General features: G+C 35.7%; 2 protein-coding genes across 2 annotated transcripts; both read right to left on the bottom strand.

Moving 5' to 3' along the window:
• Positions 2,577-6,548, bottom strand: LOC109708309. The gene is made up of 5 exons (XM_020230003.1): positions 6,390-6,548; positions 3,623-3,737; positions 3,440-3,529; positions 3,180-3,278; positions 2,577-3,090 (listed from the first exon to the last, which is right to left on the bottom strand). The coding sequence occupies exons 1-5, from the start codon at positions 6,455-6,457 to the stop codon at positions 2,989-2,991; spliced, it is 474 nt and encodes a 157-aa protein (XP_020085592.1). The 5' UTR covers positions 6,458-6,548; the 3' UTR covers positions 2,577-2,988.
• LOC109707589 (autophagy-related protein 9) lies at positions 9,992-21,131 on the bottom strand. The gene is made up of 10 exons (XM_020228974.1): positions 20,946-21,131; positions 17,655-18,285; positions 17,227-17,547; positions 15,363-15,585; positions 14,744-14,923; positions 14,165-14,371; positions 12,118-12,195; positions 11,959-12,029; positions 11,732-11,842; positions 9,992-11,168 (listed from the first exon to the last, which is right to left on the bottom strand). The coding sequence occupies exons 2-10, from the start codon at positions 18,227-18,229 to the stop codon at positions 10,289-10,291; spliced, it is 2,646 nt and encodes an 881-aa protein (XP_020084563.1). The 5' UTR covers positions 18,230-18,285; positions 20,946-21,131; the 3' UTR covers positions 9,992-10,288.

Below are 21,868 nucleotides of genomic sequence, written 5' to 3'. Positions count from 1 at the left end.
CACTCTCTTTTCACAGCTTCGCCTCTCTCTCTCTCCCCCTCTCGCCCAACAACTATCCCACGTTTCTTGCAATCTTCAAGCACTTGTGGAGCCCACGGTTCGTGACGTGAAATCCAAACTTCATCATCTCCAAGTATACTATAGAACTTAATTACCACTGTCTGAAAAAGAGCAATGGTTCCTATACAATTATACCATAGATGTAAATTCTACAACTATAGTGTGGATCATTCCTGTCTTATTAATTTTTTAGACAATTGCTTATATACCCCTGAAAAGTTTCCGACTTTCTGATTTATCCCTCTTAGAAGGCTAATATTGAAAATACCCTTTTTACGTTCCAACCTATTTCTAATACACCCTAGAGTTAAAATCTGTTAATAAACTCTGTTATCTCTATGAAATTACTATTTTGCCCTTTCAAGTATACCCATCTATCATCACCGACTTTTCTTATTTGCCCTTAAGTTAGGGGCACAAAAAGTATTTTGCTTTTTGGTCTTTTCAAATATACCCTTCTACCATCACCAACATTTCTTATTTGCCCTTAAGTTAAGGGCAAAAGTGGCATTTTAATTTTTTTTAACTGTGGTAAATATTTAATTCACGTTCAAACCAAGTTAATTTAACGGGTGGTAACTGCAAGGGTATTTTGAAATAACGGAGGAACATATGAGGGGTATATTTGAAAGTAAAAAATGTAGGGGTAAATGAGATATTTCCGAAGTTTTGAGAGGTATATAGGCAATTATCCCTTAATTTTTCTATTTTTAACTAAAAAGCAATAGAATTTTTTAAACCCTAGGATAAAATTTACAACAACTTAAAATTTGAAAATTGAAGTATTGTCTGTTTCATAATTTGAATACCAAAAGATAATTTCGTTTTCTAATTATCTAAAACGGAAGATGTCTTCTACATTATATATATAGAGAGAGTTTGGCTATTATACTCTTACAAGTATGGATCCTTTTGTATTAATAAGTTTTCAGCTGTTAGATCTACTTCTTTGATCATTTCCACCTGTTAGATCATACTATTCAACAACCACCCATTCAATGCTATGAGACCACTATTATCTTAACCGGAAACCATTATCATCCTAACTGCACATCTTTTCATTCAACAGCCGAAAACATATATATAAAATGGGGCTACTATACTTATAAGTATAGAGCCTTTTATACTCATAAGTTGTTTTTGATGATGGAGCTCTCAAATCGATGATCTACTCTATTAAATATGATCTAGAGTATTTGAAACTTCTAAAAAATAAATTTTGTAATTTTTTGAAATCATAATAAAATCCATCAAGTGCGCATAAAATGAACGGTCAAAATCGAACGACGTCCTAAAAATGGATGATCAGATTCTTCAATTTAAGATCGGAGTTATTGTTCTTTATCTAAATAGTAAATAGAATTTTCTTTCAAAAATTTAACTGATTTCGATTCTTTTACATCGTTAAACTAGCAAATATTCCATACCGACCATTAAAAATTGTCAATTTTGAAATCTTTTGATCGTAAGATAAATAATGTCAATAAATTACGAAGTTTAATTTTTAAAAGTTTTAAATGCTCTATATAATATTTTACGTTATGAATCATTAATTCGGAAACTCTATCATCGAAAATGACTTATGAGTATAAAGACGATCGTACTCATAAGAGTATAATAGCCGGACTATATCAGAACACTAATGCCACACTTGCTACACCTTTTTTTATTCGGCATGGCAATAATATAAGGCTATCATTCTAGGCTTTAACCGACAAAACTTTTATGGGCACCGTCCCCAAACTAATAGTTTGGGGATTGTGTGGATGGGCGCCACGCGGCCTATCCGACGGCCTCTCTCTCTCTCTCTCTCTAAAATTACAGGGCACTTTTTTTTCTTTCATGAACGGCCGTTGGATGGGCCACATGGTGCCCATATGCATCGTCCTCTCTCTCTCTCTCTCTCTCTCTCTCTCTCTCTCTCTAAAATTACAGTGCACTTTTTTTTTTTTTCTTTCATGAGTGGCCGTTGGATGGGCCACATGGTGCCCATCTGCATCGTCCTCAAACTACATGCCTATATGTCCGCTTTAACTTGAGCATCAATACATTAATGCCACACTTATTACACCTTTTTTATTGGGCATGACAACAAGACAAGGCTGTCATTCTAAGCTTCTTTGCCACCTCTAACCTTAATCTCCAAGAAACAATGATCATCCCAACTAATTAGCCCATTCACAAATGTGAAACTGTTAGTACCAACAACTTGTCACACTCAAATCACTGATCCAAAGTTAATAAAATACGGGCGTAAACTTACACATAACTCTCCATTCAGGCCTAACCACCTCGTCAGACTCAATTACACACAATCATAACTCTCCATTTAGGCCTGACAACTTCGTCAGACTCAATCACACACAATAAAAAAATCACCGGACAATGTGAGGCCTAATCCCCACATGCACATCTTTTCTTATCCAATATGGTACTATCAAAATCTCACAGGACAAAAACCCACTCAATGATGTTTTTTATAGTCACTTCTGCACAACAGTAACAAAAGCAGGAAATACTCAATAATGCGTAACTTTTGAAAGATGGCTGATTACAGAGTCATTTGCAGGACTGAAAGTACTTGCGGACACTTTTGCATATGAAACAAAATGTTGGGAGCTGGTCACCAAAAATGAAACCAAGTTTTAATACAGCCAATAACGTTATGTTGTGAAAACAAACTAAAGAAGGGAGTTTTAACCCATAGGAACAATAGTATGGTTTCTGAATCAAAGAACAAGTATATAATGATACACACAAGCCGACAGCTCCTAATCCCCCATTCAGATCACACCAAGGACTAAACCCATTGTGAATTTGCCTAGAACAATCTACGACCCGAACAGCCCATTAAAATTTAAATATTCATCCAGTATAGAGGGATTCACTGAACCAACATTATAGGTGCCGACCACTATGGTCTAAATCTTAATTTGTCTTCGATTTGGGAGCCTTCTTCTTAGGCTGCCGTTTTGGGATAGAGTTCTTCATTCCCAGGAAGAAAAGTAGCGCGCCGAAGAGTGCCAAATTCTGCAATAAAGATTTCATTAGAAACTTATTTTGTTCCTGAGGAAACTCTAAAATTTTTCAACACATGAATTTATGAGATGGCTTCTTACCTGGGTGAACTTGATAAAGAGTTGCACAAATTCCGGCTTCTCAATGTCATAGTTATAGAAGTCGTACACCACAGGAGTTATTAATGCCAAATATAGCAGCTGTACAGGAACAATATATAGAGTTTAGGGTTTAGAATGATGAGATTCCACTTATTTGGAAATATTATGAATGTAGGGAAAATCATATGGATTAAATAAAGAGAAGTCGCAATAATAAAAGAGCTCCAAGTGCTTTCAGAGCAAAGAAAAGAAATACTAACCAGCAGGTAAGCTCCAAAAGAGCTGCTGAAGATGAATAGAAGACCTCCCAGTCCTTTCAGAGCTATGGTAGCAGCAATTACATGTTGCATCTGGGGAAAAAGGAAAATTTGAGATGCCACAAAACAATTATGATAGGTTGATCATTAACAAGAGAAACAAAAGAATGCAATTAGGAAACTTACTTCAATATGTGGAACTGCTACCCCCAGATGCGATGAAACATGATTAACAAAAAGGTTGAATTTTGGTCTCAGAGCTTTTGCTGCCGGTCCACCATCAACTCCAAATTCAATAAACCTGCCCAGATGATATCTCAGCGAAAAGCAACAATATACAAAACAACAACAATGAAAAAATTAAAGAACATCATACAAGCAGGCAACCTATACCTCTATCACAAAACCTTCAGAGCAGGAAGTTCAAAGATAGGCAAAAAAAGTAGAAGTATGGCACATACAATGTAAACTCATAAAAGATTACCTTGATGATACCAACTTAAAAAGGCATGCACAAAGCATTCTCACTATAAACATCCCACCTTGACGTCCGCAATAGTATTTTATGGATTCTACTGAAGTTTCTTAACTTTTGAGTCATGTGTCTATCTAACCCCATATTATCAAAACAAAAGAAAGAAAATACTTGCAAGGTCCGTATGCATGGAAGTACGATAACATCAAATGATTCTTTCGGGTATGCAAAGTTGTATTCTACAGAAACAAAGTAATTCACACTAGAGATTCCAGTGAAATTGAGCACACTTCATAAGAACGAACTAACTTAGCAACTGTACTAATATCTTTGCAGCCAGAGATGTCTCCAAGTTCATATCTAATTGAATCTACCTCGAAAAACGCTGTTTGAAACTTCATCTACTGAATAAGAGGTTTCTTGGCCATATCAAATTACAAATCAAAATTTAAACAATTAACGAGATGTGATAGAAAGTCAAACAGCTGCTATAAGAAATAAAGAAATTTCTTGACTTGAAAATGGATACAATTTTAAATTTGAATCATAAAACTTTCAACTACAGCATTGCAGTGACAAACTTCTAGTACAAATCAAGAGTTAGGTGTTTGCTAGAGAGGCCAAACTAATACCTTGATAAATTTCATATATTGCAGAAGTAGCATCACGTATTCAGAAGTATGTACCTTAAAAACCAAATCACCTAAACTCTTTTTTGATACGGAGATACGCCTATGGGTTTTGCTGACCATAAAGGCTCTAGACTGGAACTGCAATCACATGGCCCCAATAGGTAAAACATACTGATCCTATCCCCTTTTCACTCAATACAGGTAAGCGATAACTGCACAAGGCACTAGCCCCAAATTACAACTCAACCATTATACAAATATCTTGGTTCCAGAAACTGAGAACAATCAGCAATTGCTAGAATAATAGACCAATCTCGAGCAATATTTCTATCTGCTGCAGCTGATAAGCATATTCAACACATATTCATTATGCCAGAAAAACTGCATTCTTTTGTTAAAAGTAAGTCTTACCTAATTTCTTATGATCCATACTTGACAATTTACCCCACCCACCAATAACCAACCCCGCCCAACAACCCCCAGTGTTATCCAAAAAGGAAAAAAACAAACCTTTACCAAATGAGATTAGAACAGCAACAAATAGAATCATAGTTTATAGCTTCGGAGGGAAGCAAAGCAGGATGCTACTCAACACTAATCTCTCAAACCAAGTTAAAAAAAAAAAAATCTGATCAACAGCAACAACAAAGGAAAATTAATTACCTGATATAATGGAAGAGAACAATATATTAATGCAATTGCTCACTTGCTTGGTAACCAACTAAAGTTTTATATACTATTCTTTTGTTGGTCAGTGTCTATCATGACATCATGCACCACAGATCCTTTCCAGGCATTCTAAGAGAACACAACCAAGTAAGTTAACATATTGAGGTAATAGTTACAGTAGATTTTACCATCTGAGTTGAGCTACACTATAGGCCATTTCTTTCACATATACGTCATGAGGACTTTATAAAGCAATTGGAAACACACACTATTTTTACCTTGATTGCTAAAGAAGAACTAAGAGAACTGGTACATGATCAAAAAAGCAGTTTTCTTTTATCAGAAGAATAATGTAAAGGAAATAATACCAATAAGACAAAAACTTATCCAAGTCAAATATAGTTAGCTAAGCTCCTAAGACATTACCACAGGAAGACAACAACAGTGTCAACCTAGTAGCATGTTAATTACGGCGGACTAGAACAACTTCAGAGTAAGATGCGCAATAAAAGAACTCATGTTAATCTAGAAAAGTAACTTTCCTCGGAGTTAAGAACGCAAGAATCACTACCAAGAGTAACACTTTGTGCATGCTTTATTCCTGGCAACTGCTATTGATAGACACAACTCACGAGCCTCCTCTTAGTGCCAAAGGTAAGGGTTCACTAACTCTTTTCACCAACCATTCCATATAAGTAGCTAAAGTAAGAGGCAACATCCACACAGTTCAAAATTAGTCCAAAGATTACATGATCATAACCGCTAATAGATCTCTAAAAAGGGATTCTTAGTTAGCAACACATCCCAAGCTCCAAAAACAACAGGATTCAGAAGACAACACCGAAACAGCCGAATCCCAACAGATTAAGAAAGATCCCACAAAGCAAACGACCCGATCCAAGCATTACAAACTCATCAATCCGCAGATCCAAACCGGAAACAAGAACAGGTCATCGAAAGATCCAATCTTTCGCATACAAACCAACTAAGAACTTACTCAAACGGCTCCAAAAGAGGAGCAACAGCAGAAAAACCCTAGAAATCCCTAAAACTCCCCAAATTGGGCCCATCACGCAGCAGAAACCACCGACTCCGAAGTAACTAGGTATACGAAGACATAGATCTATAAGAAACGGATCTTAGAGAGAGAGAGAGAGAGAGAGAGAGAGAAGCTTACTCTTGGTACGCGGAGAGGAGGAACACGGAGGCGAAGAGGACCCTCCCGGCGAAGGAGACGAACCCCATAACCCTAGAGAGAGAGAGAGAGAGAGAGAGAGAGAGAGAGAGAGAGAGATGTGAAGTGTTTTTGGAGAGAGGGTGGGGGGGTTTTAGAAGAGAAGGAGAAGGCTCCAAGTTTGGAATCTGAGGATGGAGACCCCTCCGCTTCCCTGCGACCTTTTAAGGGCATTATTGCACGGATGTCCCTGCTAAGTTTGCAAATTTACATTTTAGTGGCCGTCGGAATAAGTTGTCAACGATAATATATTCAAGGGCTTCTTTTTGCATTTGAACCCCTGAAAAAAATTATATTTATAAATAGCCCCCTTAATTTTATAATTGTAATTTTGGTCCTATTCTCGCAACGCTGGCGACGTGTCAGCGCCATGCGAGTAGGGATGGTGGATGTGGAATAAGTTGAACACGGTGAATAATTTACCGTATTTAATGTATTATATTATTTGCGTGCAGGGTCAATATATTTCCTGATGAATCATTCACCGTGTTTAGATACGGTGAATGAATTACCGTATTCAACTTATTTTACATCCTCCGCACCTGCTCAAATGGCACTGATGTGGCGCTTGCGTGGCAGAGATAGGGCTAAAATTATAATTATAAAATTAGTGGGGCAATTTATGAAAAAACTTTTTGAGAGGGCCAAATGCCAAAAAAGCCATATATATTCAAAAGTAAACTTCAATTTAGTAGCCTCCTTGTAGTTTAGCTTATTTCTAGCTTGGCACATTGTGGTTCAAAATATCGCACTCAACTACCCTTGATTTAACTTAGTTTTTTTACTTTATCATCTTGTGGTATCAAAAAAATTTTACTTCGCAACTTCATTTGATAGTACATATTTGGTCTAAAAATATAGATAAAATCACAGAATAATCAAGTGCGTCTTTTTGATCCATAAGATGGCAAAGTAAAAATGAGATAAAAAAAAATATTACTTATACACCTACAAGGAATATATGATTTACACCCCTCCATCTAAAGTTTACACAATCTTAAATTGTTAGTATGAGCATATAAAAATATATATATTTTTTCAGTTGTTGACGATTATAGAAATTATATCTTAATCAAATTAATAAGCTCTGCACAATAAGTTATCCGTTATAATACTATCATATCAATATCAGTGAACTCCGCACGATAAGTTATCCGTTATAATACTATCATAATACTATCATAATACTATCACCGACCGTCCCTAGAACAAGTGGCCAAGGGCTTTGTGGTTGGTATCCGAGACCCAAGTTCGAATCCTAGTTGATTCACATTTCCAGCTAAGTTTATTTCTAAATAAATAAACGAAGCGGATAGCGTGCTACCTATCTCTCTCTCAAAAAAAAAAATACTATCATATCAATATTGTATTAGCGTGCATCACTATTTAGACAATTATATTCAATTTATGCGACTTGATTATAGTAATTTAAAAAAATTGAGTAAAAAATATAATAAATTAAAGTTTGAGAACCAAAATACTATTAGTATTGAAGTTCAGCCAAATATTTTTTAGCAATGCTACACCTAAAATCCAAAATGGACTGTACTCTAGAACCTCACTTATCCAATGACCAAATTTTTTCCTACTAGTCTCACTCCTCATATGTTTTCTTTTATTTTTTTTACTAAAATCCAAAAAGGGCTTAGTAAACCCTACAACCCCTTGGATGAGGAGATGTAGGGATTACGACTCGTTTGGGTGGTACACTTATTATAGTATTGCTCAATATTTTTGGGGCAATTTTAAATCTATTATTCTAAAACTTCAAAATATCATAAATATCCATACAAAATCTAAAATATGAAAAAATTTCTTGTACACCCAAAAAAAGGGGCATAGATCTTACATCCCTCATCCTAAGATTGATAGAAATCTAAATAATTTTTGGTAAAATAAAAAAATTTGACATGATAAGTAGAGTATGTTTTCTGTTTTTTTCTTGGAGGAAAAAATAGCACGCTTGAAATAGAAATAGAAAGTATTATTATTACCATATGCCTTATTCCATAAAGATATGTCATTAATTTTAAATTTTATTATTTTGAATTTAGAATTTATATAAAAGAATACTAAAAAAAAGAGAGTATACATATATATATATATATATATATATATGATTTTATTCTTGAAAGTCCTTGAATGTCTGAAATTTAGTGGGAGCAAGCAGTTTAGTAATTGAAAGGCGGAAAAGCCGGTCAGAAGTATTCTATTTCGTAATTTCAATAGATGTTTTTGTTAAAGTCGCATCAGTCCTTTTATCAAGGTTTAAAATTTGTAATTATTTAGTTAATGAATTGGTGACAACATCTTTGAGGAAGTCCAAGTAGGAAACTTCATCATATATAAAAGGGTAAGTTAATCAGGAAATTTCGTAGAAAGTGTGTGAATTAGAAAATGTTGCTCACCAGATCATCCATTCGACAAAAAAGAAAAAATAAAATATAGTATTTAACCTTTAAAATAAGTATTCGTTGGTGGAAAGGGGTTTAATATTTTGAGTAGATCTTACTCAAGAGGAGTGTAATATAATTATAAACCTGTTCAATATGTTAACAGAGAAAATTAGATGGAATTTTAAAATTTGGATGCTTATCCAATTCATCTTATAATAAAGTCGAATAGACTGAATCGGAATGTGACATTCAGATTTTTTTTTTGTAAAAAACACTTTTATTTTTTTTCAAGTGCAGGTGCTTTTTCAAGTATCCCCATTGAAAACAAAACTTTTGCAGAAACTTCAGGTAGGTTTCGTTCGGGATTGCAGAGAGATTGCGTTACGTGCGGTGAAAAAATATGATGGATAAATATCTTATTTGTTTCCGGACGTAATATTGCGTTTGCGTTCTGTATATCACGATGAGTAGGTTACGATATATTTTCTGCAATCCCACCGGAGAATGCAGAAACATATTTCTATATCTTTTTACCCTAACTCTATTTTATCTAACAGCGTCAGATGGACCTTAATATCAAACTAAGCCTTAGTCGAATAGGCAAAGCCAATGTATCAGGCATTCCCCGGTGTCCGTAACTTGTTTTGTTTGCCTGGACCATGCATTGATTTGCAGTATAGTCTTCATGCTTTTCTACCATGCATCACCTGAACATGTAGAGAGAGAGAGAGAGAGAGAGAGAGAGAGAGAGCAAATTTGATATTAGAGACCCAAAATTCGCATACTTCATTATCAAGCAAATTGGACTATTTCTTTGTGTCATCTAAATCATCAATGAGATCTCCCAGCTTATACCAAGGTTTAGGCTAAAGCATATGCACATTATGTTCAGCCTCGTGCGCAGAAAAATTCTATGCATTTTTACAGCCCAAATAAATTGGCTCAGCCACCACGCATGCACAGCAAGATGTATATAAAACCGCCAACATCCGACGGTTGAGGCCCATCCCGCCACGGAAGTGCCGCGGGTGGACCAGAGCACAAGATTTCCCTGCGCATGGGCTGCAGAGAAACCGCACCTGCTAAAGCCCCAGACTCGAGCTTCGTAGATTTCTAAATTACATGTCATACAAAATAATGACCAAATAATGAAATATAGTCATCAAAAGGGCACATTTACTGTTTAATACTGTAATGTAACAGTGGAAGAGTATATTAGTTTCCCATTGTTTGGTTAGAACAGAAAGTGTAAGACCACAGAGGAACATTTTTAGACAGCAATGAATTTATGTACAAAAGAATAGCAGATTCCCCTCTCACAGTTTGGTAACTTAAACTTTCTCCACTGTGTAAATGAATACCGCCTTTCTTTGTTGATAAACCTTCCTATTGAAACAATTTGTGTAGTCCTTTTCACAGTAATCACAGTAATTTAATGCTTAAAACCTAAACCGGATCGTTGCTCCTAGGTATTATCCTTACAGGGAGGCTTACCAATGGCCCGCCGTAAATATCACTTACCCGACCACTCGAGCCCTCGTTCCTTTCTGGGGTATCGGCGAAATGTAAGCCAAACTCTTCCTCTTGGTCGGAGTCTTCTATATATCTCGTCCTCGACAAGGAATTGGAGTTCGGCCATTCTCCCTCGCTCCCACCGCCGCGGCCGCCGCCGTCATTCTCTTCTTGCTCCTCCATGCTTCGATAGGATACATCATCACTATGATGGCTAAAATTGTGGTTCGGTATACTGTGATGGTTGAAGACGGGGGGCTCGAGGAAGCTGGTTTGAGGGTCGGACGATTGGGGAACAGTGCGGTCCCACCACTTATTAAAGGCATGCTGTTCTAGGTTGTGGTGATGATATGCTTCGTTTCTGAGGAAAGAATTTGACGTGGAAGCCTCCAAGTGGCTCTGAACCCGATCGGAGAAACGTGGGGCCCAGCTGTCATCCTCCTCTTCTATTTCTGATAGCGCTTTGTTTCGGATAGCTGCTTCATTAGGTGGCGAAGGGGATTCCTCTGAGTTGTCCGCATTGGCCGGTGGTGAAGTGTAATACCAGTCGAGCAGATAGGGTTGAGCCCTTTGATCCAAATTCACAGACAACAGTGAATCAAAGTTGTCGGGCGGGCGCATGCTCCTCGAGGGGAATCTGTGAATTAGATTATCGCCGTGGCTTCGAATTGTTGAGGACAACCGGTGTATTTGACTTGTAGAATATTCCTGATTTGATGTGTGGCGCATTTTTTGCTCTTTGAATTTCTGGAGGTTGAAGAGGAATCTTCGACCATGCTCGCTTGGTTCCCAGGATGGATAGGTGCTCTGAAAGCTGTATTACAAAAGCATCAAATAAAATAAAATAGATATAACCAAAGAATGAAACAACATAACATATACAGCTAAGGAAAAAAGAAAAAGCTGCACATATGAAAACAAGCACACAGGCCGAGAGTTAATTGGATATCAGAAGACCTAAAAAAAGAAAAAAAAGAAAAAAAATCTTTCCTTGCTTTTAGTTGAAAAATAAAAATTTCTCAGAACTCTATATAGCCTTCATCTGAAAGTTGTCTTTGTTTGATAAGGGTTTCAAAACAACATACCAGATTTCATCTTAAAATAAACGTTACTTGACATTGTAATAAGTTTTTAACCTACCATCTAATACTGTATGACAATTTTTTTTTTTTTTTATTTTGAAATTAAGTTCAAAATAACATTCAGAATAACAATTACATTGTTTTAATCCGTTGCGGAAGAAAATGCTTTGAACTAAGTTTCTAACCTACTATCTAATTTTGTGTGAAATATGAAAACTAGGGCTATGCGGCTGAAATTCTTATAGATGGTACAACTGGATTAAAATGAATTATAACCAGCAAAGTAAAACTATACCTTAAGAATGATTTCTCCATTTTCCCCTGGGAACTCCTCATATATTTAACTGCACCAAATGGAGAAGCATAGTTCCTATTTCCGTGTCTTTCAAAGTCGAACAAACTTAAGCTACAAGAATAAAGCGAAAGATCAATTTAGAGCTCATAGAAATGACCTCTTGGGGAGAATAAAAGTTTTCACATCACTCTGAAAAGAATAGGAAACGAAAAGAAAACGCTGCTAACCTGCAAACATCGCCAACTCCTTCAACATAAATGGTGAAGTCCGAAACAAAACGCAAAATGTCGTCAACCCTCTGTGACATCATAACAAAGATAATTAGATAACAAGCTATAGCAGGGTCCAATATCAGATTCTCTCAATAAAAAGGCTCCAAGATGTACCTTCGGTACCACAAATATTAGCAAGTAAGGAGTGATGAGTATCGAGGCCATCTCTTCTAGCAACATCATTCCAGTATACTGTATAAAGAATATTCTATATTATTATCATGGCATTTCAACCCATGAAAGCAAGACAATAACCACACTAACTGACATGAAATACGAAACCGGAAATTCCAAAAAGAAAACTTTAGTAATTTGATGCAAAATGTGCTCCACAAGTAACAAAGCAACACTAGTCAAAATGTGAGAAAGGCAGGAAGATGAGCATTAAATTGCATTTATAGTTTAAAAAACTAATTTTATTTGGTGTTTGTCACATCATACAAGCCGTTCTGACAAAAGGAGCACATCTATGAGCATGAAGAGTTTGGAGTAATATAACTTGCCATACTATTGCCAGATCTCGATGAGAGTTGAGGATTAAAATGAGGCAACACTCTGAAAGAGTAACATAATGAGAATTTAATGATCAATTGGAATACGTTGGTGCCAAAATAAATAAATATTCATGCCATGACCAGCACGAACCAGCATAGATAGGGATGCCAACGGGTCAGATTCGGGGTGAGTTTTCAAAAATCCAAGTCCAAACTCGACAACTAAAACTGAAAACCAAACCCGAACCGAAACCTGAACCCAAACCGGACAGGTTTTGAAAATTCATATCCAAACCGGAACCCAACTAAAAACCCGAAAACCCGAACCCGAAACAATCATTTCTCTTTACCATATTTCAAAACATATTATATTAAAATCTAAATTTTCAAAATACAAAATCAACTATAACATCAAACATGTAAAATCTATTCAGGTTTGGGTTCGGATCAGGTGTACACAAAATCCATACCCGAACATGAATCCATTAGGTTTTCGTTTTTTATACCCGTATCCGAAACCATTTTTGTTTAGCACCGAGTAAACCCTCCCTATTTGGATTCGAGTTCGGATAAAATTCTGGTATTTATACCATTGACATCCCCAAGCATGACAAGCATGTAATATTGTGCCAGCAAGTTCTTGCACAATCCTGTGCCATGACACTTAAATCCATGGTTGGAAGAGATTTCATATATATATATATATATATAGCGAGAGAGAGAGAGAGAGAGAGTTGAGCTGGAATGCTATCGATAGCAAACGGGCTCCGTTGCCACCAATTTGTTTTCGATGATGGAGCCTCCAAATTGACGATCGGCACCGTTGAAAATGATCTACACCACTTGAAGTATTTAGAAATCAAATTTTATGCTTTTCCGATATTGTTCTCTTGTCTATCAAGTGGGCGTAAAAATGAACAGCTGAAAATGAATATCCTCTAAAAAGTGATGATATGAATTTTATAATCAAGATCGAGAGTATAGATCTTGTTCTAAATAGTTTAAAGAATTTTCTAACAAAAATTCAATTGATTTGGATAGTTTTACACTGTTAAACGAGAAAATATCTCATATCTACTATTAAAATTACAAATTTTGAAACCCTTTGATCATTAGGCTAATGATGTCGAAAAGATTTGAAATTTGGTTTCTAGACACTTTAAGTGGTATGGATCATGTTCAATGGCGCCGACCGTCGATTTGGAGGCTTCATCATCGAAAACAAATGGGTGGCAACGGAGCCCGTTTGCTATCGGCTCAACTCTATATATATATATATATATATATATATATATATATATATATATATTTGGTTCCATAGAAGCATAATTTCCTTAACTCTTAGTTGAATTATCACTGCGGCAATATAAAAAAAATACAAGTTTTCTGTTGAAAGCTTCTTTTGTTTAATATTTGGCTGGCCATTCTTGATGACCAAAAAAATCTAGAAGCTTTTCAACAATGTGAGAAAGAACAACTCCACAAAGTTGAATACTAAATAGCAAATAAATTGTACTAGTGCCCTCTCAGAGTTATAAAAGAAGAGAATGCTAGTATCAAGTTTAGTAAACTGATGCTCCGTTAAACCATTGAACTAGGGCGCTATTCTAATACATTCTCAAAAGGATACTGTATTAACAATATAAATAAAAAACAAATGACTTCACCTGAAATAAAGTTTCGAATTCTCTTCGCACTAAGTCAGTATTTTCTTTGCCACGCCACCTCTTCGGCATATAATGAGTTTGCTGGACAACAAGGGTCATTGCTCCCTCAGCATCAAGAACTTGGAGCTCATTACTCACAGCAGCACGACTTATAGCTGTCACCGTCCCAAAAACAGCAGCATACCAGAACAAATTCCGGCCAAATATCTGTGGTTTTAATATTGTAATAAAATTAACAAGTTCCAACTTTTATCATGATGGGGCTTTTACATATATATTCCAGGAACATATCTTATATACAGATATACAGCCATAAACTGCAAAATTTTCAATTTACAGATAAAAATCTATAAAATCTCAAAAAGGGGCATCGGATTCATGGGGAGAGTTGGTTATATATCAGAAAAAAAAAATTTAAAGAGTATTTTCGTTCATATTATATAGGTGAGAAATTGAGTGAAGGGCATATAAAAATATTTAGGTTTAACATTGGTATATATGTAAAATGATAAATCCGCATGGATATATACATACTACTTCAGCAGGTTAATAACAAGATAGACAAAGTAACAGACTTACATGTCCCTCTAGCAAAGATTCGTCCAAGACTGCTACGATGATTAAAATGGCGGCAAAGCCACCAGAAACAAAAGAGATAAATTTTGCAATAATGGAGATAAGAGGAGATGGGAATTGCTTCAAGTAGTTTGAGGCATGGACTGCGCTGTTGTTAAGCCGATGTTTGAACAAATGGTTAACCTGAATATAAAGTGGAAACATAATAAGATTAATTAGGAAGTAGAAAATGCAAATAAACTTCCAGACCATAGAAGAAGAAGCTCAAATCAAAGCTTTATTTCTGCAGAAAGCTATTGTGAAATTTTAATGGAAAAAGTAGAACTTCCATGGTCACAAATTTATATAGATGGGACTAATGTAAATTGAACATATAACAAACTTTCAACTAAAATATGTGTAAATAAACATCTGAACACCTAGAGAAGTAGTGAAACAAGTTATCAACTTATATATGAGTCCTCCATCATTCAAGCCTTTCTCATCTATAAGATTGGCCTTCTACACTTTCATTAAAACACAGCACACCACAGCCTACAGAGATTTAATCATCTCTAAAGAAATAGTAAAATAAGATATGAAGCAATCACAGAGTAAATGAAGTTAATCTTCAGATAAGCACCTCATTGAACTCCCTCAAGATCCATTTTGACAAGTTTGACCACCTTCGAGATGACGCAGTGCTTGGGTGATTGTAAAATTGTTCAGCATAACTTAGGAATAGATATACCAGCATGAATATAACAAGACATGGTGATATGAGGAGCATCCCTACTCCAAGGAACACAAGCCTATTTCTAAGTAAAGATGGGTTTGTGAGGAAATCCTTCCGAACACAGAATTTTCTGCACAAGAAAAAAAAATACTATCACAATTTGTCCAAGAGGACATAGAATAAGGACCGAGCTCTCATCCAAAAGATAACTGGAAAGTGATTGATGTAAAAGACAAAAAGGGATGATTGCATTCTTAAATGCAGCAGTAGTAAAGCCAAGTATTTAAATTTCATGTTTCAAGTTTAAAATTTATGACGTAAGGAAACTTTTGTGCATTAGAACAAGAAACCAAAGAACATATAAAGAAACCATTGATATTACTACAGACAAATAAGGTGACAAAGTACTAATCAACTATTAAGTCAGAGTAACAAGTAATTCAGTCCAAACATGTGACACCATCATGATGAATTTTACTTCTTCATGATTCACGATATTTTTTATACTAATAGCTTACTAATCTTTCTTTGGCATGAACTTAATGCTGATAAGGTTACAAAAAATATTCGAATCCATGATCAAACATGAGAATCAAACGATCACTTTTATGAGAGCAAGCTCTTAATATAGAGAACAAGGAAGTAGCCGAGTTAGAATGCTTTGGATGCAACATGCTGATGTTGCCATTTTTGGAGCATTCTGATTGGTTCGAGATCCTGCCGCTATCTAGAAATTAGCGATTGATGTGCTTCATCGGCTGCACATTTTGAAGCCTGTGAGCAGAGATCTCAAAAGCAGAGCCAAGAAGCACAGCTCTTAAAGCTGATGTATAGTTCAAAAAAGTGGAAGCACCAAGGAGTGTGTGCTTCCGAAAGCATTCTAGCTCAGTATTGTACTAGATATCTATGTATGCTAGTTAGAACTAGATATTCTAAAAAGCATCATCGACATACAAGAAGTTAGCAGCAGCAGCAGCCTACAACTAATGGCTATTTTAGAGCCTCTCAATTCCAATTAGGAGTGATAAGTTACATGAAACCTTTTCTTCCGTTCTCTTGATCAAGGCAAGGTTGATATGTTGTTTGGCTCTTTGGATATGGTCAACAATACCGGTTTACAATTTTTTGTTCTGAACAGATTTTAATTGGTACAACAAAACCTCGTGTTATTTTTGGTTCTGAACCCATAGGGGATGTCAGAAAACCAACTTTCGCATCAAGTAGAACAAATACTTCTACCAAACTAGCTAAGCACAACACAAGCATACATCATCAAATGTTCACATCAATTCTACAAGTCCACACTAACATAACAACAGCGAAACTCACACTGATGAAGTTGAAAGAAATAAAGAGCACTATAGAAATGGCAAATCAGCATGCACAATGACTATCTCCCAATTTGGCCTGGCTACAAGAGTAGATTCTCTACACAGAGAAGTAGCATTAAAATGTTTGGCAAGGAAAAACTCAAGCTTCTGCTGCACTAGTAAGTTGCAATGAGTTTCTAGGCCTCAAAAGCAAAAGCTCTAACTGAAAATTTCTACTTTTACAGCAGTATGAAGTTGTTGGGGCCATTTTGATAGGCGGCATGTTAGTGCCTTTTCTAATAATTTAATCACACAACACTTCTAGAGAAGCTCCAGACAACAAAGAGGCACTAAACCTAAATTTAATCACACAACACTTCTAGAGAAGCTCCAGACAAAAAAGAGGCACTAAACCTAGTGAATGTGAAAGTGAAACTAGATGTTCAAAAGTATATTCCTACCTGTCAAACATGCTTTGGAATATGCACCAATTTAATGTCCATTCGAGAGTCTTTGGGAGTATCAAATGATTTTTCCTTCCATTTATGCGGGAATTGACAGCTGGACCAGCTCCTGGGACCCACCAAGAAATCGGAAAGGAGAGGATTCCTTTATTAAGCATACCAATTAAATAGTTTTCCTTGCGCATTATCCGCATTACCACATCATGTTCAGATAGATCCTTGACAACACAAAGTTGTTGTGACCTTTGTAGTCGAACAACCTTCTCCAGAATTTTTGGCCAGGCCGTCATCTGTATCTCACGATCTGTAACATGTAGACTGTGCAAGAGAGGGAAAAGAAAGCAGTGGCTCTAAATTAATAATAGTCCTTAACAATTTGAAAAGGAATAGCCATTCATGTATCAACAGTAGAAAAGAAGCATTACCAGTTATGATAGAATCGGCGAATTTGCACTGTATTCTGTAACTGTACAAAGAACTTGAGAAAGTTGAGAAACCCATATAATGTCAATATAACCATACATCCCACAATAACCATTTTGGGAAACGTGAAGGGAACTAATGGTTGCTTCTTAATGAACTTTGCCAGATCACAAGGCTTTTCTCCTGCCTCAACGGCATCTATCCCACACTTTGCATGTCGTAGAGCATTCCAATCAAGGACTAATAAGAAAAAACCAATAAAACATACCATGAAAATGACACAGAGTATCTCTACTATCCACTTAACTATGATGCACCATAGACCTTTTTCACAATAGTAATCATAAAGCCTTTCAAAGAACACATCTAAATCAGTGATTGGCTTGGCCTTTAGACCTTCACCATTAAGAAGGCTAGATGGGCTCTCGCTGCCAGAGCTTGGTAATTTTCGATAATCGGATAATTCTATCTCAGGTGGAATATCAATAAGCAATTGAGTATTCAGAGGTGATTCAGTTCTCCACGGCCATTTAAATTTTAGGGGAGCAAATAATGCACCCTTATGAGAAGAGGACATTTTCACAAGATCTCAAACCAGCTAAAGGTCTCCAGTCCATGCCACAACCTGATCATCTGAATGTCAAAGAAAACATTGTTTTAGATGCTAGATGGAAACCAATTAAGTGCATTTCAGCGTTTTCAATTATATAGTAATAGAGGATGCATTTTTATTTTTTTGTCTAAAGCTCCCCAACAAGATCAACAATATGTCGCAGTAGATAGTTTTGCTACAACATCAATATGAAATAAAAATGAACAGTCAAAATCAGACTTTAATCTACAAGTTCCAGTAAGTTAACTTGTACTGACATCCATTCGCAAAGAAGGTTCTGTAGTTTCTATATTAGCAGGTAAAAGGCCTGCTGTAATTTACAATTGAAAGAAAACAAGCTTCAAGTGTCATATTGACTTTCCCTAGGTTTACATACTGATAAAAACATCAAAAAATGATTTTGCCTTTTGTACGCTATTTAATATATGTTGTCATTTTAATCATTGTAATTGGAATCACTATTAGCAAAGATGGGATGCTTCCAACTTGTAATCTTATATTTAGAAGTCGACTTGTATAAAATTGCCTTGTGATAAAGAATAACTAAATAATCAAAATTGTGCTGGTGGAACGTAGTAGCATGCGGGCAGCACATGGATGTGCCATCAAGTGCACGAAACCACTTGAGGAACCACAGAGTGTCATGCCCCAATCCTTTGATGCTTGAAGGAGAGTAACTGAAGATGCAACACTTCAATCCAAAGAGCTCGACTTAAATCTTGCACAGTGACTCTCAAATCTTTCAAAGAAAAGCTATTTATCCATAGTTTGGATGTTTTAATTGTTGGGAAACAATATATTTTATAACCTCCTTGTGCATGATTCTAGGGGTGAAATAGATCACACTGAGTGAATTTAAGGAGTTCAAAAACCAACTATTACACAGTGAAATGGTAGTTTATAGCCATCTGCAAATTAGCCCATGTACAAAGGTGGCCTAAAAAATAGAGGAGCCAGGAATCTATAAACTAAAGGTTCCCACAGATCTTTTGAAGTCACCACATTTTCAACTAACCTTCATAAAATTTCATCAATAATTATTTATAAGCAGAGCAACTTGAGCTTGAATAAAGCATCAGATGAGAATAAAACAAAAAAACAAAGCACAATAGCTCTCCATAACCTTCACGAAAAATAAAGGATGTGTGGAAAATAAAGTTTAGATATTGCTAATAGTAAGCAATCAGAGTTTATATGATAATCAATAACCTTCACGAAATCTTGATTTCCTATACTAAACTAATTTAGTCATTTACTATGCAGTTCATCAAACATGTCAGTTTGATCAAATTAGTTTGTTTGGTTTAGTCGTCCACTATGCAGTTTATCAAACATGTCAGTTTGATCAAATTAGGTTGCTTGCTTATAGAGTTATAGTGATTCACCTAAATAACAAACACTAACGAATTTAAAAAACTTTGGATGGAAACCTTAGCATGATATTATTTACGCATTAAGTGCGAACGGGAAATAGTTTACATGTACGAAGTTAAGTAGGTCCTAACTCAGCCTAGAGCTCTCAGTGTGAAGTTTTTATTTTGATATAATTATTTAAGATGCGAGTCTTACACAAGAGCTAACATAGTTTTAAGACCTTTCCATCATGCTGAAAATGATCACACGAGATCTCTAAGGCCTCTCAGAAGCCAATATTGTCTAAAAGTGTAAATACACAAGTGACATACTTTAAACCCCCTCATTGATGAATTATTTGAGTTTCAACCACAAGTCATGCTATCAAACCTTTGAGAACAACAAAGTTAGATCCATGATACAGAAAGTAGCTATGTAACGAGCTACAATACACAAGAATTTTACGTCAACAACATATCATGTAAACTATCATATAGCCAGTGCACAGCAGGACCAGTCATACCAACTCTGATTTTATCTCCGAAAACGCTATTCATTATACCTGCCCCTCTCAATCAGAAAGAGAAGTACGATATCACATTAATCATAAGCATAAGCATATATGGTCTCTTCTAAGTCCATCCCTCTAATAACATCCCCAATCTGCTCGAAACTCTATCTCCTGGTTACTGAGGGAAGACAATTTGCTGAACCATGAAGGTGCAAGAAGAGTAGAAATAAAAGAAAGCCCCTAACTTTATAGGAAGAACACCTCAATTGCTGTATCTTAGTTGCAGATATGTATCCCTAGATTCCTAGAATAAAAAAGCTTTCTTGTTGGCCAATTTAAAATTCCAAAGCAACTTCTTTTCTTCAATATTTGCATCTTGTGATCGAATACTATGTTCTATATACCAAAACGATAACCCTAATTTGTTCTTTGACTCACTATCTAATTCCACTTTTAAACTATACATATGTAGACATGCATGATACAGAAAGGAAGAATGAATCTTAGCTTCCAAGAACATATAGCCGTCTCCGACAAAGATAAAACATAATAAAAACAAGAAAAAAAAGAAGAAAAACAGATAATTCAAGTACCCTAACTTCACATTCTTGTTCTCTTTGTTGCACATCAGCAATTCGCAATTCAACTACTTGCAAATTAACTCGCAACTACGAGTTCTAATAGCGAAATTTTGCACAATCTGAAATTTACAATCAATTCTAAACTCTACCCAACATCATCTAATTCACGTACTAGAAAGAACTATTTACCAACGAAAAATCGGAAATAGCTTCAACAAACCAATCTGATTATCACCTGCAGAGCATGCGTATTCACGCGGCGGCGATCGATCGGAGCATAAAAAAAAACCCTAAAGAAGATCCTATCACCCAGAAGAGGAAGAGACAGAGAGAGAGAGAGAGAGAGAGAGAACTCCAAGGAGGAGGGTTTCTTTGGGGCGAGGGAGAGAGAAAGAGAGGGGGATTGGATTGCGTAGAGAGAGAGAGAGAGAGAGAGAGAGAGAGAGAGAGAGAGAGATTGTCTTTTTTTTCTTTTTTTTTTTAATTTTTCTTTTTCTTCACCCTTTGGGCTATATGCTAATTGATGCGTTCGGACTACTCTCGCTGTTAGGGCTACAAATGGATCCAGGTTGTCGGATCTTCCATCCCGATCCGCCCCCAAATGAGGATGTAAGCAGAGACCAAAAATAAAAAAAAAAGGGATTAATTTCATACAGGTCCCTGCATATATAGTGAATTACAAATATATTCCTAAAAAATTTAATTTTTATATATTGTTTCTATAAAAGTCCTAATGCTTTCAAGTATATTCTTCCGATTTGTTATTGTTAAAATATTATTTATTTTATAAATAAAATGACTTTTTTAGCATCACAAATATAATCCTCCAAAAATCCCAACTATTAATTAAAGAGAAGGAAAAAGATCAATTTACCTCATTAACTAACTAAGGTTAAGTATTTTATCTTTGGTTAACTAATTTTTTCTAATAAATTCTAACAACATGGACATATTTGAAAATATCAGAATTTTTACATAAATAATATATAAAAGTTGAAGTTTGTAGAGATATATTTATAATTTCTTATGTTTATAGGGATCTGTATGAAATTAATTCAAAAAATAATCCGGCCCGCATCCCCCTAATCCATCAAGAAAATAGAGCAGAGGGTAAAAGGACCCGCCTCGAATAAAACGATTCATGGGGACCAAAAAAAA

Source organism: Ananas comosus, linkage group 3 (genome assembly GCF_001540865.1).
Source record: "Ananas comosus cultivar F153 linkage group 3, ASM154086v1, whole genome shotgun sequence".
In the NCBI taxonomy this organism is placed as follows: Eukaryota; Viridiplantae; Streptophyta; class Magnoliopsida; order Poales; family Bromeliaceae; genus Ananas; species Ananas comosus.
This window is presented reverse-complemented; position numbering and strand designations above follow the sequence as displayed.